The 18,430-nt window shown below is 43.8% G+C and overlaps 1 protein-coding gene across 1 annotated transcript; it reads left to right on the plus strand.

Annotated features, from left to right (window-relative positions):
- Positions 1-218: 218 nt before the first annotated feature.
- trim66 (tripartite motif containing 66) lies at positions 219-18,155 on the plus strand. The gene is made up of 17 exons (XM_053423767.1): positions 219-3,766; positions 4,561-4,774; positions 6,449-6,578; positions 6,904-7,020; positions 7,183-7,297; positions 7,531-7,677; positions 8,350-8,467; positions 8,755-9,578; positions 11,416-11,616; positions 12,499-12,622; positions 12,714-12,795; positions 12,866-13,052; positions 13,257-14,155; positions 14,264-14,387; positions 15,195-15,269; positions 16,480-16,632; positions 16,758-18,155. Exons 1-17 carry the CDS (start codon positions 3,758-3,760, stop codon positions 16,992-16,994), a joined length of 3,756 nt encoding a protein of 1,251 aa, XP_053279742.1. The 5' UTR covers positions 219-3,757; the 3' UTR covers positions 16,995-18,155.
- The last annotated feature ends 275 nt before the right edge of the window (positions 18,156-18,430 follow it).

Consider the following 18,430-nt stretch of genomic DNA (forward strand, 5'->3'; position numbering starts at 1 on the left):
ATAACGTTGAAATATAACAGTGGCAAAGTGCTGTTTGTTTCTTACAGCACTGATACAACTGTGCATTACTAATGGTCTAATATGTGATTTTTATTAATAAGAGAGATTCGTTTCACCTCGTGTTGTTGTTGTTGTTGTTTTTATTTAGGCAAATTGATATCACATGGGCAGCAGTGACGTCACCCACCCCTAAAAACACAAACAGTCGAGTCACACCACCAAGTGCCACACTACCGCTCCGAGAGACGTCATTAGTGTTGCATGAGAACAAACAGAAAGTCTCACGATTAACTGCGAGACTTGGTGTCTGCTCTCCAAAATATTTAGGAAGGTCTAAAGAGACACATCCGATGGGGGAGGACCCACCGACGCACGGAGACGCACGGGACAAGGTAAATGAAACAAAGGGAAGAGAAGGGAGAAAAGGAGAAGGAAAGGAGGAAAAGAAGAGCTGCACACCTGCCGTCATGAGACTGACTGACAGAAGTTAAGTTGCTCCTCATATCCTCACGCGCGCTCACACTCATGTTGTACCTGATGGGATGTTTTGCACGAGCTGTGCGTCTCACGAGCTGCAGCTAATATAGCGCGCGCGCGCACACGCACACACACACACACACACACACAAACACACACACACACACACACACACACACACACACTCTAAGACGGATGCTGTGTTCTCCAGATGATCGGTGGGATCGGCTGTCCACTGGTTTTGTGGTGGATTGCACCATGGTGCCATGACAGGGGCGTAATCTCATGCGCACATTCTAAAGCATCAGTGATGCTGGAGGTGAGGATGAGGAGGATGAGGAGGATGAGGAGGATGATGATGCAGAGGCAGCAGCAGTCTGAGGCTGCGGGGGCAGGTACCTCTCTGAGGTTTGACTGACGTGTTTGTTATTAGGCGAATACGCAGTTAATAACAACGTGCTGTCAGTCTGTCACATGCATGCGCACATGGAGCAGGTCGCCAGTGCAACACGCCAGAAGGAAATCACTGCTACTCCCAAATTCCCACAGCTTGAGCAAAACAACGCACCTGCATTAGTGTGTCCATAAAGGTTCAGCTTGAAGTTACAAAGTAATGTGCAGTGGATCAACTAATGCACGTAACGTATAACAAGATAAAATACTATGCATAGTTTCAACCATACAATATAACGGAGTATTCGGGCCACTTAAAACCATCTCAAATTTAGAGAATAAAGTCTTGATATTAGGAGGATAATCTATAGATTGAGAATTAAGTCATAAACATAGAGAAAAAAGTCTTAATTTTATAAGAGTAATGTATGTCAAAAAATAGTATGAGAATAAATCATAATCTAACAAGAAAAAGTCTTAATTTGATAAGAATAAAGTGTTAATATTGCAAGAAAAAAGTTCGAATAATATGTGAAATATTGGTGGAACCAGGCTTCAATCAGTGGTATGCTTTTTGTATATCTTCCCCATAAGGTATGTATATGTTAAATAAGATGGGACCCAAAGTGAACTCTTGGGGGACTCCACAAAACAGAGGAGCACAGGAAGAGGAGGCTTCTCCAAGCACAACAGAGAAAGACCTATTTATTTAATAGGTCAGCCAACCCAGTGCCACATCCATGATACCCACGCTTCATGTTTTGACCATCACAACCACCGTCTTCATGTGAGAAACCTCATTCGGGGGGAGAGATAATGTAAACATAGCACCTTTAGAAAAGCAATAATATGTCAGTGCCTCCTAGTGCCACTTTAAAATAAATAAGGTTATTTGTTCACCCCTCTCCTTTGGTTGGTTTGTCAGCAAGATTAGGAAAAAACAAACTGGACAAGAAACCCATTAAATATCGCGATGGATCTAGGACTTTGTCTTTTTCACTTTCTTCAACTTTGTGAGATAGGACTTTTCTTTTTTTTTCACCAATTCTACAAAGAATAAATCGTGAATCTTTATGATGCATAATCTTTGACTTTATCCAATTTGGTTAGACTCGGATGAATTCCAGGGGAGTGTTGGGCCTTGGTGGAGGTGTGCAGGTTGCTGAGGGCCATTCCTGTTCTTGTGTTTTAGAACGAGAAATAACATTTGAATAAAGAGTAAATTGCTACAGCAAACAGAAAGTAAAAGTGCAGTTTTGAGCATTTCAACGGAAGCACACTGTGAGATCTCATCAGCCGCAGCAGTTCAAGCTCCACATGATGAGAAGATAAAGAGAAATGGGCAAATATCTTTTCACCATCTTGTTTATGTGCGAAGCTGCAGCTTCTGAAGCTTGACTTTTTAACAGAGGATAACTCTGTCGGCGAGATCTTTTGATAACCAGCTGTAGGTTGTATTGAAGATTTGTTTGCATTTTCCAAACAGAAAGTAAGTGAAGATGCTCCTGTTGCTGGATCTCTGTGCAGAACAGAATATTTGATTTGGGGAGATACAGCCTTAAAATGGCCTGATAACTTCCGAGTGGTTGAAGGTAATCTTGCTTCTTCCTGTGATCTCATCACCGCAGTGTTAATAGAAGTTGCATGGGGGGATGCTTTCAAGGGACAGCTCACTGCACAGGTTACTATTATTGTGACATCTCTTGAGATGGCACGCACATCCAGTGCCAGCTTCACTCAGCAGAGCAGAGGAGCTGCCAGCGGTGGAGATTTCAGATAAAAGCTGCCGGAGGTGCGAGGGAACTAGTGCGCAGTTTGAAAATGCTACAGAACTGAGTGAGGAAGAGGCAGGGCGTACTGCGACTCACTAATTGTGTTTCAAATTGGGTCTTTGAGTGCACAATGGGGAATGGGATTGCTCTGAGCTCCCCACTGAAGCACCCAAGGATGAGAAAGTTGTCAGATTTGTAGGTCAGGCTGCAGGGGTTGTTGTCAGGCAGACTCGCTCCCAGCTCCAGATATCCCACTGGTTTGATTCTGGGCTACATTTGATGATGAGTGTGTGTTTTTTGGTTCACCCCGTCCCCTATTTCAACTTTCATATCACCATGCAACTCTTGCTTTTGTAGATAATTTCCTTTGTCTGAAGTTGTCTCCTTTTCTTTTCTCTGTGTGGTTGCTGCGTTAAAAATCTTAATTGATTTCACAGTGTTAGAGGGAAGTGCAGAACTATCCTGGTCCCATCTGGAGCTCATCAGAGCCTGACCCGCTTTCCGTGTGCTACGTTAGTGTGTTGCTCCGCTGGGATCTGTCCCCTCCTCGCGCTGACGAGGAGAAGAAGGCCACAGCCGGCCCACCCTCGCCCGGCTCGACACCACCGGAGCCTAGCATCACCTACTGCTGCCGCACTACGCCCCATCCACACACCCAAAAGTTGCTTACATTACACTTTCTCCCTCCTTCCTCATTGTAGGTCACTTGGTCCTCCTTCTTCCATTTTGGAAAAGGGCTTGCGGGGATATTTTGCCCTACAAAAAAAATAATTATCTTATCTCCCTAATTCCCAATTATTATGCACAGGCTTATTTAAGAAAAAGGATTAGATTTTCTCTCTTTTTTTGTGTGTGTTAGCTGCACCATCAGGCAGGGGATGGATTTGAACGAGATGCCTCTCTCTTCTGCGGCAGCGAGGGGGTCCTACACATGGATGAACTCGGGGAGGAGGGAGCACAGTGAGACTGTCATGTAAGCCGTCTCCTCTGGGGCCACCTCTCGGTGCGCACTGCTTCCTGCCTTTAGGTAGAAGCGTCAGTGTTTCTGCTGCTGAGGCGTCAGACTGCTCTCGCTCTCCTCTCCCTCCAAACTGCTCTACTCTCAAAGCACGGAAATGGAGAAGGTAAGGGGATTTTGTTTTGTTTACCGTTGTTTCCCTCTTTATCTGACACAGCTTGAGATTAAATTCGTCAGGAGATTGTTTCTTTTTTGCACCAGTGTCTGAGTTGATCCTGTGAATGAACCCCTGTGGGGCAGTTTGAGGCCGTGCAGAGTTGGCATCTTTTGAATGTTTGTGTTGCTCTCTTCCCAACGCAAAAGCCACGTTAGATATTAGAGTGAGAATTGGTCCTGAGGTGCTGCTCACTGCTGCTAAATTGGTCGGAAGGGACGACTGCAGAGGATGAATTTCCCCACAGAGATTAATAAAGTATTACTTAGGTGAAAACTGCTGCTCTGCGAATCCTCTCACTAGATTTCAGTTGACAGCTAATGTGCTTTTTTATTTGCTCTTAACTGGGAGAAAATCACAAGTGAACACAAGGGACTTTAATCTTCTTATTGAATAATAAAAATATAAAAATCATAATTTTAACAGATTTTACATACATTTGTTTACATACATTATGATTTTTAAATGGTAGATTAAATCAGCATTTAAATGATTGTAAACACAGTAATCTCTAACACAGGTTTAGTTTTATTTTCAAAGCCATTTACAAGCACAAGAACGACGAGTGGGATTTAACAAAAAGTATGAGAGCAACACGAATAGCTCTGACATATGTCACATTATCTTACTATCACATAGCTCTGTGTCTGTGTGTGTGTGTGTGTGTGTGTGTGTGTGTGTGTGTGTGTGTGTGTGTGTGTGTGCACCTGTTTTCAATGTACATTTTCTTTGTGTGTCCCTGTCAGATCTGCTCAGAGTGCTCAGACTCAACACTTGCACAGACCCTGTGTACACTCTGCAACAAGTGGTTGTGTTACCAGTGCACAGATGTGCATCAGCATCCAAGAGTCCCTGCTACTTCCCAGTGCGCAGACCTGCACCAGCAACAGAGGCCCAGTGCCCCCCAGTGTCCTGAGCAGCACCAGAGAGGCTCCAGTTCCATGCCACCAACCGGACAAGGCAAGATGTTTGAGTGCTTCCGGACTTTATCACATCAACTTCTCACTTCTCGTTTGACAGATTCCTAATGGGGCTACGCACTCTGTCTCTCTCTGTGTCCCCTGAAAACCTGTTTGTGCTCCTTTGTTTTTCTTTCTGTGCTCTGTTTGTTAATCATGTCTCCCAAGGAACCATTGTTATGAATAATGCATGAACGTGGCGATGGTGGATGATAGCTTCTGGAGATCCCTGTGTTTTATTACACCCATCTTTAACACGTGGCCCAGATTCTGAAAGGCTCACACAATTTCATTTCTGCTAATATTAGTGTGCTGCTATTTAAAGACCCTCCAGTCTGCCTGGCAGGTCCGTTGGCGGCTGCTTTTGCAGGTCTGCTTCGTTCGAGTTGTCAAATCGTAACGCACACGTCGTAGACACATTGACTGTGCCATGGCAGTGTCACTGTTTTGCTTTTGCACTTGTGAGAAACGCTGTGTGACTGCGCTGACTGACAGGATGTGGTCAGTCAAATGGATCTGATGCACACAGGGGGAAGCTCCTCTGTGCACCACAGATGTGATGATGTGCAGGCAGGGTTGGCTGAGGTGAGCTGGCCATCAGAGAGCAGCAGGCCTGCGTTCATTAGCCTCATCCAGCTATTGTTAGATAAACCCTCTGTAAGTCGACAGTTTTCACAGTGACCCATTTAGAAATATCTGAGGGATATTTTTAGTGTTAGTTATTTGATATTTTAGTGTTGGGTGTGTGTGTGTGCTTGCTGGACAGCACTGAAGTGTTGTTCACTTTCATCTTTGACACCCAGCTGTCCCAGTTTGCCATTGTCTAAGTTTGAAAGTGCACAGGAAAGTGAGCTTTAAAGGTTCAGAGTGTAGAGTTTAGTGATATCTAGTTGTAAAGATGCATGTTGCAGCTGAGCACCCCTCACTTCACCCTTTCCTTAATAATATGAAAGAGAACCTGTAGGAGCCTTCAGTTGTGATGCAAACTTAGTTTTGTTTGTCCAGTTTGAACAGCTGTTAAAAAACAACATGGCGGCCTCCAAAGAGAGGACCCGCTACCGATGTAAATATGAAGTGTTTAAATATAAAGGCTCCAAAACAACAATTCATACAATTTGGATGAAACACACTATTTTATATTAATTTCTAACAATAGATCAATTTCACCTAAACTGTTTACACCATTTAACCTTTAATCTCACATGTCAACATACTGTAGCTGCTTTTCTACAGAGTATGTAAGAACACAAATAAGTCATGTTGATGACATTTCTAACACATAACAGATGCAAAATAAACAACGCAGGAGATTGTCCAGGTCGCGCTGACCTGGACAATCTCCTGCGTTGTTTATTTTAGTTAATATGTGGAAGGTAAAGTCCAGATAAAGTCTAGACCCTGTTGTCATGATTTGTCACATCTTTTAACCTCTTGCGTTTCCGGCCTATGGGACAGTAGTAGTACAAGTTTCACAGACCACTTGTACAATGAAAATATATGAATGTGAACATGTGATATATACATTTACTTGCATCATTTTTAACATAAACTCTTTGTGTTATGTTTAAGTGCTGCACACTGGGGGCCCTCCTCTGGCTCTGGGTGTAAACTACTCCCAGAGTGTGTTACTAATGCTCCCCTCTCCCTCCCCTCCTCCCTTGCCTGTCTCTTTTAGGCCCGGGGTCGTATCCTTGCTCCCTCCTAATGTGCCACTCTCACAGACAGGAGCCCTTGGAGCTGTTTTGCGAGTCATGTGACCTTCTGTGCTGCAGCAGCTGTCACCTGTCCGCCCACAAAAAACACAGGTCAGTCCTCAGACGCGCAGCACAAGGACACCGCAGCGAGGGGCTAACCACAGGTTACAAACTTCCTCTGAGCAACAACACTCTTTAACCGCCTTGTCACTTTTATCGTCTGTATCTGCATACACTACCCTTGGCCTGCCTAATACCCATTAAGTATTCATGCGCTTTTGTTTTCTGGGATGTTACAGTACAGTAGCTGCCTCTAAGGTCACCGGCACAACGTTGTGTCCCCGGGGTGAAAACAAATTTAATTCTGGTGCTCTGCGTTCCCGAGGAATAAATTAGTGAACTTTCTATCTGGTGCTGTGATCTCTCGTGTGTTCAGGGTGGTGCAGATCGAGAAGGCCCTGCAGGATCAGCAGTGGCTGTTTGAGAGCCTGATGGTGCAGGTGGAAGAGAGGAGGTCTGCGGTGGAGAACAATGCTAAAGAGATAGAGGGCAGGTTGGTTTAGACTCACACAGAGTCGTCATATTCTGAGCAGGACCAGGGGTGAATAATCGCAAGCTTATGCAGAAATGAACTGCTCTGCTGCTATCTTCTTCCAGATTTCAGATTTTTCCCACCAGGACTGAGCCCTTTATTTTGTCCTTTATGTCCTCACAGCCTTCATGGGGTAAAGATTGCACACAGGAAGGCCGAGAACCAGATTAAAATGGCAAAGATGATTATGATGAACGAGCTTAACAAACGAGCCAACCTATTAATAGAGCAACTGGAGGTAATTACTTTCTCTTACTGTCTTTCCTTCTTATCCTTCAGCCAGCCGTGAATATACATGCGAAGAATCTGTTAGCGCCGCGATCAGGGAGCTCTGTGAGCCAGTACAAATATATTAACGTGACTTAAGACAGCAAATAAAGAATCGTTGATTCAGACCACAGTCCAGTCCCGGTGCTCTCCCTGTGCCAGTAATCACACATAACAGCGTATATTTTATGGGTGTGTTCACAGAAAATCTCAGAGGACTTTCAGCAGCGTCTGGACGACCAGCTGCAGGGGGCGATAGAGATGTGTGGCCAGCTCGACCACGTTCAGAAGTTCATCACCTGGGCTACGTCCCACCACTGCAGAGGCCCGGTGCTCTTCAGTAGGGCTCTGGTACGCTGACAGCACACACACACACACACACACACACACACACACACACACAGGCACAGGCACAGGCACAAACACGCACACACGCACACATTTCTATGAGGAGAGTAGAACATGATTAATGCCTAGTTTTATCTTCGTCAGAGAAATAAACCCTCTCGTTTATATTAAAGAGGAGCTCCACCAATTAAACACATAATGGTCAGGTTAATGAACCAGTGGAAACGGTGGGACTATGTTGTGTTGAGTGTTTTTGTTTAAGTTCTTTGTTTAAGTAAAAATTACTGAAGTTGTATCAGTGGATTTGTTTCAGTTTGGGCTTTGAAACTACACATTTTTTACGGAAAAGCCTTTTTGTGAACTGAGAGTTTATGTGTAAAGTTCATTAGAGGAAGGGAGGGTTTTAAAAACAGAAATAGCTGGACAGAAGGATTTTGTATTTTTGGCACCTAAACTAAACAATGAACCAACTAAACTCAAATCCACTGGTGCTGCCAAAAGTACAGTGATATTGGCAGCTTGGGTTTCAAAGAAAATCTAAATATGTTTTCTTATATCATTATCCAGGGACGTCTTATGAATGCACTTCTTGTCATATTTTTTATTGTGGAAAGACCGACAGTTATTATTTAGGACAGTGTGGAAAAATGAATATAATATATTTGATACCTTCAGATTTCACTCCAGATGCAGCAGCTGTTGGAGCCATCACTGCACTCAGAGTCCTGGAGTCCCGTCAAAATCAAATTCAACTGGGATGCAAGTTACTGGATGAGGCACATTTCCTCTCTAGGTAAAATGAAGGCTACTGAAGCAAGAAGACAATGTGACAATATTTCTTAGAAATGTTATTGAACTCAGGAATAAGCCCCCAAATAAAATGTGTATGCATAAGAATGAAATGAAATGTTGTGTTTGACAAAATGTCAGTTTGTCTTTAATGTCAAATTAATTCAAAATAACTTTTAATTTACACAAACATATCATTTAAAATACTTAACTTACAAACCACTTATTCACTTATTATTATCAATGTTATTCTTATGACATATGACATGTAGTTTCTGATTTGCTCTGCAGGCCAGCTGACTGTTGAAGGGGGAAACTGCATCTATCCTCAGAGTTTGTCCTGCTCCAGTATTATGAGGCCTCAGCCAATCAGCTGCTTGGCTCTGCCGCCTGTGTTTCCCAGACGAGAGCCAGGCTGTGGGTGCCAGTCCTGCTGTGAGCCCCAGATGTGTTGCCTGCACGGCCTCCCCTCTCAGCCAGATCCTTCCAAACTGGACAAAAGTAAGGTGGAGGCCGCTCTTTATACCAGCCGCGTTCAACCTGCTCACATCTCTCCCCCCCTGCACCAGAGCCAGCAGCTCCAGAGGTGCTGGGACACAGAGAGCTCCTCTCACCGGCCTCCCCCGAAATCACCCGTCCCATTCGTAACACCCGTCCTGCTCACCTGCGGCCGAGGAGCCACATCCCTGCTGCAAGCCACCGACTCCCAACCCTACTCTCAGTCCAAATCTTATCTATCTTATCACCCGCATCAGAGAGAAGTTCCCCCAGGCAGCCAGGCTCCGCTGAGCGCAGACTGCAGCAGGTCCGGTCAGTGTCAGGGCAAGCTGTCGATTAGCACAGCTCTGCAGCAGGAGCTCAGCCGAGCAGCGGTGGACAGAGATGTGATGACTGAGGAGAGCTGGGAGGAGAGATGCAGAGTGGAGGAGACTTGTGGCCACGCAGCAACAGGGGAAAGCAGAGAGTTGCTGGATGAGGAGCTGCAACAGGACAGGGCAGAGCAGGGTCCTGCCTCCCAGCAGCAGCAGCACTGTGCTCCTCCTGCAGCAGAGCTGAGAAAAGAACAGCAGAGGACCAGACCTTCACTGACACTCGGGGACCACAGGGATGGAAGGGTGAGAACTGACAATAGATCTTTTTTGAGTTTGAACTTTTAGCATGAAAAGAGCAAGATATTTTGGCTTCTGAAACAAGAGTAAACTAACTTCTAAGTTGAGAACGAAGCAGACCATGTGGGAGAGTTTGTGCAGCTCAGTCTATCTGTGGTCACACGTGCTCCTGCAGAGTTTCTATAGGCACAGACAAATTTAACAAGGCTCATGACATGGTAAACCACAGAGGGCTGCTTCGTGCACCAGAACGTAACGGTCAAAGTCAAGTGTATTTTTATGAAGCACAACTTTCTTCACAGAGAATGTAAATGGTAAAGGGACTTTATTTATAAAGCACTTTTCCAGTCTTATTCACCAACCAGCTTTACAAGTCGCATTCGCCTGTTCACACACACATTCTATATGCAACGCTTTTACTATCACAGACCGTACGTACACTCTTGGAAGAGTCAGTGGGTCAATTTGGGTTTCAGCATTCTGCCCAATGACACTTCGGAGAGCCAACTGGAGCTGCTGGGGATTGAACTACCAACCTTTTGGTTAGTTGACGACCCGCTCCACCTCCCGAGCCACAGCCGCCTGGAGAAAAACAAGGCAAAAATGCAACAAACCCAAATTCCAAAAATATCACAATGAGAAAGTGACATTTAAGTTAAATATATATCTAGTAGGAAAATGTTTCACATATGGGAAGCAGTGATTGCATATTTCTAAAATGGACGGCAGCATTCAGTTTTAATTAATATCCATAAATGGCTCAACCAAACTAAAAGGGAGCAGTGTTTATTTAAATGCCAGAATGATCACTTCCCACAGTTGACAGCCTGCCTGAAAACAGATGGCGCTACAGAAACCGGCTCCTGCTTTGATGAAGAAAGGATGATGGGGAAACAAAGAGCTGCTCTGACAATTAAAGCAGAGCCGTTGGTAGGGGTGCATCCTAAAAAATGCGAGAGAGCGCTGTTCATCATCGTCACACTCGATGCCAGAGGGTTGAGCGGCCTCATAATCACCTCTCAGAAAAGAGAAAAAATACCTCTCTCAAGATTACAAGCGAGAAGATACGTTATTTGTGCGTTGTAAGGCCACCGCATGTGAACGCGACACGAATCCACTTGGGTGCAGTCATTTATGTGCTTCACCTGTCATTAATGAGTCACTGAGGGAATAGTGGGAGTTTGAGTCGAGCGCTGGTTTGCACTCCGAGATAAATTCCTGCAACCCCCCCCCTTCGTTCCAGAGAGAAGGATTATACTCTTATTTCCCTCCACACTCTGAATCCTGCACACCTCACCCAAGGGGCATGGATCAGGTAAATGTTTTAATCGCATGATATTAGGAGTACGCAGTGTCAGCCCGGCCTGAATATGTATGATGGCACACACACACACACACACACACACACACACACACACACACCCTGCTTATATTAGCTGAAGACACAGAGCCGAGGCATTTAAAGGAGCTTTTCAGGACGCTTGCATTTCGTTAAATTCTAATACGAGGGAGGGAGAGGCTGATTTTCAGGCTTAATCAAAGGGCACTCTGAGTCTAATGGTGAATTTACATGTGATAATTGCTGCAGTAACCAAACCTTTCATTCTCTGTACAATAAATGTAATATATGCAGCTGTGTGGGTCATTCTCTGTGTGTGTTTTTTTTAAGTCGTTTTGATTCAGTGGCGGAATAAGCACTGAGCGATGTTTTCCTCTGCACACCTGTGCGACCACACACGTCCCACTGCTTGTCTCTGCTTCCTCTTGTTAAAGGCACAAACAGGTGCATCTGTGCATGTGATCGAGCATGAGAACCCCGGCTCTGTGTGTGTGTTTCTGACAGAGATCCACGTCCCTGGAGGTGCCGGCGACAGCCCACGACGGTGTGTCTGATGTGCCGAGCAGCAGGCTCAGCCCCAGCTCAGCGTGCGCGAGGAGGACCCGACGCTCCCAGAGCATCCCGGCAGAACTGGCAGCCCCGTCCACCAGCCCTCACACCGAGAGGCCCACAGGATGCACCCACGCCCCAGAGGCAGGAAAGAAGGTAACGCCACATCAGCATATAGTCACACATACAGCAGCTCAATCAGGAGGGACATATTGTTGATCGAATGAAAATGAGTAAATAAGAATGATATGAATTTATTGTGATGGAACTTGAACAGTTTAAAGGAAATTGGCTCAAGACGAGCTTGTGAAGTTGTGACTGGATGAACTGTGCATGTGAGTTAGGAGGCATGTACAAGAGGACAGTTTTCATAACTGAATTTCACTAAGCTTCATTAGTGATCCCAGTTATCACGTTCACTTTCTGGTTCTGGTATTGGAAAAAAATATTGATAACAGTCTCTACACAATTATACAAGAATATTTCAACTTATATCTAACTCAGAATAGGACATCAGTTTCTGTTTAGTTCTGTTTAGTAGCTTTTATGGAGCTTTCCATCATTTTGCATGATCCTCATCAGCAGATGAAGATGCTCAGTTCTCATGGAATTGTTTCTCTTTAAATATCAGTTTTTTCCAAACACTGTTGTTTTTGTTTTCATCCATGTTAACAAGAAAACAGTTGAAGATTTTTATTAGATTTTTGTGACAACTGAACAACCTCAGGTGCGTTTGTTTTCTCTGCTGCTATCAAGGTCAAGTTGTAACCTTCCAGATATTTATTCTTTGTTTCTGGCATAATGCATAATTTAAAGGGTAATTGATTTTACACATCAAAGTCTGTTTACTTTAGATAGAACAACTGCATATGTGAAAAAAAGTTGTTTAAAGCCTACTGTGGCACCGGAGGGTGCTTGGCAAACTCTGACCTCTATTTTTTAAATTAAATTGAAAGAATTGTGGTAAACAATAAGACAGTTTCTCTGTTGAAGAAGTTGATACGGTTGACATGATTGTTGTGTTTGTGTTGTTGTCAGTATGCGGATCCCAGACAGAGGAGAGCGTCAGATGGGGTGCTCTGTGTTGTCAAGGAAACTTCGTCTGACATGGCCTTGCCCAGAAGCCACCGTTATCCTCTACTGTCCTATAAGACAGAGCCAGGTGCATTGAAATGATACTATACAATAATTATTACTGATATTCTCAAAAGAAAAGTTTGTGACAAGGTGCCCTCCATCTTTCTCTTTTGTAGATCATTGTTTCACTTATGTAGATGAAGAGATTGATTGTGAGGCCAAGGAGAAGTGCAGGTTGTCGAGGAACGGCCACAACAGGTGTGTAATAGTTCAAACATCTGTCTGTGCATAAATCATGAAAATAATAATAACTCTCCTGCTTTAACAGTAACGGGGATGTCCACAAGGACTCAGCGAGGCCCAGGGTTCCAGTGGTTTGCTTAGAGCGTCTGAAGATACTGGTCTCTCGGCTCCCCCCACACGGACGACGGCAGAGCGACCCTTTACCTGCCGGCTCGATGGAGAGGAGTGAAACGCTCCCACAGCAGAAACTCTGGCACGATGCAAACACTCAAGTATGTTTTATTTCTTCTATTTAGCTACAAGTTCTTGTTTTATCTTTTTCATCACTAAACACAAGTGATTCTTGTTAACAGGATGTTTGCTTCAGCAGCTAATATAAGAAATATATTTAATAAAAGCGACATCGTCTTCTCCTTCCTTCTCTTCTTCCTCCTCCTCCTCCTCCTCCTCCTCCTCTTCCTCTCTTGTAAACATAGAGGTTATCTGGAGGCTCTGAGACCAGGAGGACCTCCCACTCGCTCACAGCGCCACTGTATGCTGCCGAGCGGCAAACTCGCAATCAGTCCACCGCACAGTCAACCAACAGCGAGTTTGAGAGCCGAGGGAGACTCAGCTCTCGTAAGGCATCCACACCTCCCTCCACAGACCCCAACTATGCTTCACACAGCTACTCCCCACTGGATCTGGACTCCAACTCTTATCTAAAATCGTTGTCGGACGACGTAGCCTTTTCTCCCGCTGATCCCGACCCACAGATAGACTCAGATACATCACTGCCTGACTCTGACCCAAACGCGGAGTCTTCATCGGAGGCTGAACTTGGAGATCTGGCTGAGGAGATCTCAGAGGCCGCGGGCGACATGGGGCCCTGCAGTGACACCGAGATCGCAGGGGGTTCAGAGCCAAGTCTTGAATATGACGAGGACCCAGAATCAGAGGGAGAGGTGGGATCAGAGGACGGCCAGGGGCTGGACGCGGACGCAGAAACAGAGTCTGACGTTCAGCCTGAGTATGTTCCCCGTTTCCTGGTGGAGACCGACTCCAACGTAGCGTCCGATCAGCCTCCAGACTCTCAGGAGTCCGAGCTGGACGTTGAATCGGAGGCTGAGTTCACAACTGACGAGCCGCAGCCGCTTCGCTCTGACCTGGAGGAGGAGTCGTCCCCCATCGGACCTGGTCTGAGGTCACTTCTGATCGCAAACCCTCTTCCTCTGAGGGGGACGGACGACATCCAGTCCGAGCAGGACGAAGCGGAGATGGAGAGTGAGGACTTCTGTGCCGTGTGTCTGATCGGAGGCGACCTGCTGTGCTGTGACCGCTGTCCCAAAGTCTTTCATCTGTCCTGTCATGTCCCGTCTCTGCTGACCTTCCCCACGTAAGCTTCTGATACAGAAACATGACATTTATACATATTAGCCTCTCACCTCCTTTGAGACTGTTTACTCAGTTCCTGTTTCCTGATGCTGTTTCATATCCTGTTCAGGGGCGACTGGGTGTGCAGCCTGTGCAGAGATGCTTTGCAGCCAGAGGTTGAGTACGACTGTGAGAATGAGAGAACATCTGGAGAACACACGGTGGCACACGGACTGCCTGCAAGTGACCAGAGAGTAGGTCCTTTCATCAGCCGCATTCAAAACTGGAATAGCACTCAGTAGAGCGCAAACATCCGTCGAGGCCCAACAGTCTCTTGAAATTCATTCAAACTGCACTAGATTCCAAACACTTAAAGATATCATATCCCTAAATGTCCCTGATTTTATCAGTGGCCGGAGGAATTTTGTTTTTGGGTTATCCCGTCCGTACCATTATTGTGAACGCGATATCTCAGGAGCACCTTGGGGGAATTTCTTCAAATTTTGTACAAACGTTCACTCGGACAAAAGAATGAGCTGATTAGATTTTGGTGGTCAAGGTCACAGGCCTTTTGAATGTGATATCTCGAGACTGCCTTTAGGGAATTTCTTAAACTTTTGATAAGGTGTCATTGTTGTGATTACATTTCAGTGGTCAAAGGTCAAACGTTACAGTGACCTTGTAGGAATCTGGAAAAATAATTATTTAGAAATATGTACAAGGAAACCGCACCGATTGTCAGAGGCATACAACTGCAGTGTAGGAAGTCTAGTTTCATCGAGACCCATTAGTTGTTCTCTTAGTTTAAGAAATAATAAAATATTCCTGGATCTGCCCCCTGATCTTGATTTCACCCAAATCTCTTCAGTCCACCAAGTTTCTAGTAGTTTTTGTGTAACACTGCTACCGAACAAACAAACACAAATGAAAACATGACCTTCTTGACGGAGGTAATAATTGTTAACCAATGGGTTTATGTCTGATTTGGTTATTTCTGTGACTCTTCTTTTCTCTCTTTTTAATAACCCTTTTCTCTCTCATGCTTGGTCGACTGTTTGTAGAAAAGTGAGCGGCTGACTCTTCTGATCCTCAGTAACGTCCTGAGCTCTCCCTTCCACGAGCCCGTCAGTCCACTCGTGAGTCAACACACTTTTCTTAAAGTCCAGTTATGGCTTCAGTGTCATCTACATAGATTCCTTTGTACTTAGATCACAGTAGCATCTCAGTAGTTTTTCTTATGTTTGGACTCAAACAAGTAGCTGCTGTCTTTGAAGGGGTTCGTGGGTTTTAATCTAATATTGAATACTAATTAGTAATTCTAGAGATTCGTGGTCTTGAAAATCAGTGATGTGTTTATAATCATTTTGGCATCATACCAACAACAGTACAACTTTCATGAGAGTTTCAATATCCACGTCTGTCACAGCAGTTTTTTCCGGTGCATTATCTCTCTCTCTCTCTCTCTCTCTCTCTCTCTCTCTCTCTCTCTCTCTCTCTCTCTAAATTACAAGGAATAACTGAATAAAGACACAATGAAAGAAAAATAACACAGTAGGAGATGGTGGTAGAACAATAAATTACATGTCTATGTCCCACTGGTCTCTTTTCTTGTGGCAGGAAGTGTCATATTTAGCTGCCAGCACTTCGTTGTTTTCCTTTTGAATGAGCTGGGATTTTTCTTGGAATTTTATAAAATGCACATTGTCAATGTCATCTTCAGGTTTTTACCAGTCACTGAGGTCAGGTTGTCACAGTAACTGTCTGTTTAGGGCCAAACAAGTTTTTCATTTGTGCTGTGATCTCGTCAATTCTTGCCAATAAGTGATTTATTTAAAATTTATTTAGTTTAATTTGATTTAATCGTGTTTTTGATGTCTCTCTCTCTCTAACACATGTGCAACAGTCTGAGCAGATCAGCGTCAGAGCCTTAGCCTGTGCTATCAACACATTTATCAAATAAATAAAAACACATATACATTATTCTAATTATATTCACATTTTTTTTCGATAATGCTCATACATGTGGGCTTTACTGCACATGAAAGACAATAAAAAAAATCATGACAAAGCCTTTAACCCTCATGTTGACGTCTACCTTCTTTTGAGTCCAGTTCATATTCATTTATTTGTTCATAACCCTTCATATTAGATTCTAAACAAATACCATGAATGCAAGTGGAGGAACAAAATGTCAAAGTGATGCACAGTGCGATCCCTGGAACGTTGGTTTGTCGTGTTTTGAAGGGGAAAGACCCCCGAGGTAATTAAACTGGAATGAGTTGGAGGGAACCACAGTGGCTGAGTGGAAAGAATAACAGTGGGAAATGTCACTGCTCTTTCGTGCAGGCTCGTCATTATTACCAGATCATCAAGAGGCCAATGGACCTGTCGGTGATCAGAGCGAGACTCCAAAAGAGAAACGCTCGGCATTACAACTCAGCAGATCAGCTGGTCGCCGATTTCCATCTCATGTTCCGCAACTGTGCAAAGTTCAATTACGTAAGTTAAGAACTGATCGTGCATGTGTGTATTAAATGAACACTTTCTCTCATTATTCTAATAATCTCAGTTAAATCAGTCAATACTTTTGTCTGAATGTCGCCGCTCTCTGTGTCCGACCACAGCCCGACTCGGAGGTGGCCCAGGCAGGCCGCAGCCTTGTGGCGTATTTCAACTCCAAGCTGAAGGAAGTTTTCCCAGACCGAGTTTTCTCGGCAGCGGAGGCGGACTCTGACAGCGACGAGTACGACGAGGCGTACAGAACCGCCGAGGGGGGTTTCCTCTGGCCCGACAAGAGGGAGCAGAGCCACAGGAAGAGGAAGAGGAGACACTCGCTCAAGTCGAGGAGACAACACTTCTAACCAGAGGTGAATGGAGGCAGCTACAAACACAATTATGCTATTAGTGTTTCATTTGACTGTTCTGTTTAAATTGAGCAGTGTTTCCATTCTGAGATCTGAAAGTACATGTTTTTTTTTTTTTTGTAGTAATATCCCAGTGCTGCCATCTGATGGCTGCCGGGACGTGGCGGAGTTATATGCGTTCTTCTGAGTACCAGTCGACTTGTTACTGTATCATATCATATTTAGGCCATTGATGATTTGCCCCTGATGCACTGGACATTTCTTACTGTGTTTACAATCAGTTAATTTGCTATATATGCCATGTACATGATACACAGATGATGCTGTGGTTGGATGTTCATGAATCTCACTTTGCTTCTTTACTGAGTGGAACTTCTTCGAGCACTTTGAAACTTTGATATTAGTCAGTTCTGTATTTATTCGTAAATGTTCGACATATTTATACATGTGTAACTGTACAGAACTTTATTTTACTATCATAGGTTTGATATAGATGATATATGATTGTTGATATAATTATGTGTCTTAGTAGCTTTTATTTTGAAAAGCAGCAGTGAATCCTGAGCGAGTGTAACTGGTGATGGAGCTCAAACACGGCTTTTGTGTTATCATGTTGGTCAGGGGATTTACTGAAATATCTAAATTATATTATCCCAGAAAATATTTGTTTTGCTTTAAACCATAGATTAAATTTGTGTGTTCGTTACGTAACTTCTCTAATATCTAAATATCTCAGGCTGAATAAGAGTGCAAGGTATTGATATCATTCAGAATGGATTATTTTAAAAACTTTGTAGAGCAAAGTCATTTTAAATTATTAATAATAAGAATACACGCTGTTGTTGAGCATTTCCAGTTTTTTTGTTCCTTTACCTGCTTCCTGCTGCTTGAGGTAGAATTTACTTGACTTTTACAGTAATTAATGCACAAGTCTGTTTCTTCTCTGATCATCATCAAGACTAGTGAATATGAATATACATGTATGTAATGTTATTTCCTTTTAAATCAATAGATGTGATCATATATCCTATTGTAGAAGGGAAAACTGATTAACTTTAGTTACTGTCAATCTTTCATGAGAACTTTTTTTTACTGTAACAGTCAACAGTAAATGGACATATGTTAAAATCAATAAAATGCTTTCAAGAGAAAAAATTATATGTATATTTATAATTCTCATTATTTACTATCTGCCCTTATTAATCCTTGTAGGAACAGCCATTTATTTCTGAGGGCAGATGCTTCCCACAGATTTTTACAGTGAGTTTGCATAAATGTACTGTGTGAAACTAGCACTCAATATTTACTGCAGCCAGTGGTGGAGGCAGTACTGAAGTAAAAGTACAAACGAGTAGACAAAAATGTATTCAGTAAAAACCAAAGAAAGAATACATTTCTGATGTTTCTTCACCAGTGATGCTGCTGCAGGAGGA

The sequence above is a fragment of the Pleuronectes platessa genome, chromosome 1 (assembly GCF_947347685.1).
Source record: "Pleuronectes platessa chromosome 1, fPlePla1.1, whole genome shotgun sequence".
Taxonomy (NCBI): domain Eukaryota; kingdom Metazoa; phylum Chordata; class Actinopteri; order Pleuronectiformes; family Pleuronectidae; genus Pleuronectes; species Pleuronectes platessa.

What these genes read in the sequence shown, in the direction of transcription:
- trim66 (XM_053423767.1), top strand. An exon ending in CCCCAGAGGCAGGAAAGAAG is followed by an intron (nt 11,617 to 12,498) that starts GTAACGCCACAT and finishes TGTTGTTGTCAG; the next exon opens with TATGCGGATCCCAGACAGAG. An exon ending in TGCCTGCAAGTGACCAGAGA is followed by an intron (nt 14,388 to 15,194) that starts GTAGGTCCTTTC and finishes GACTGTTTGTAG; the next exon opens with AAAAGTGAGCGGCTGACTCT.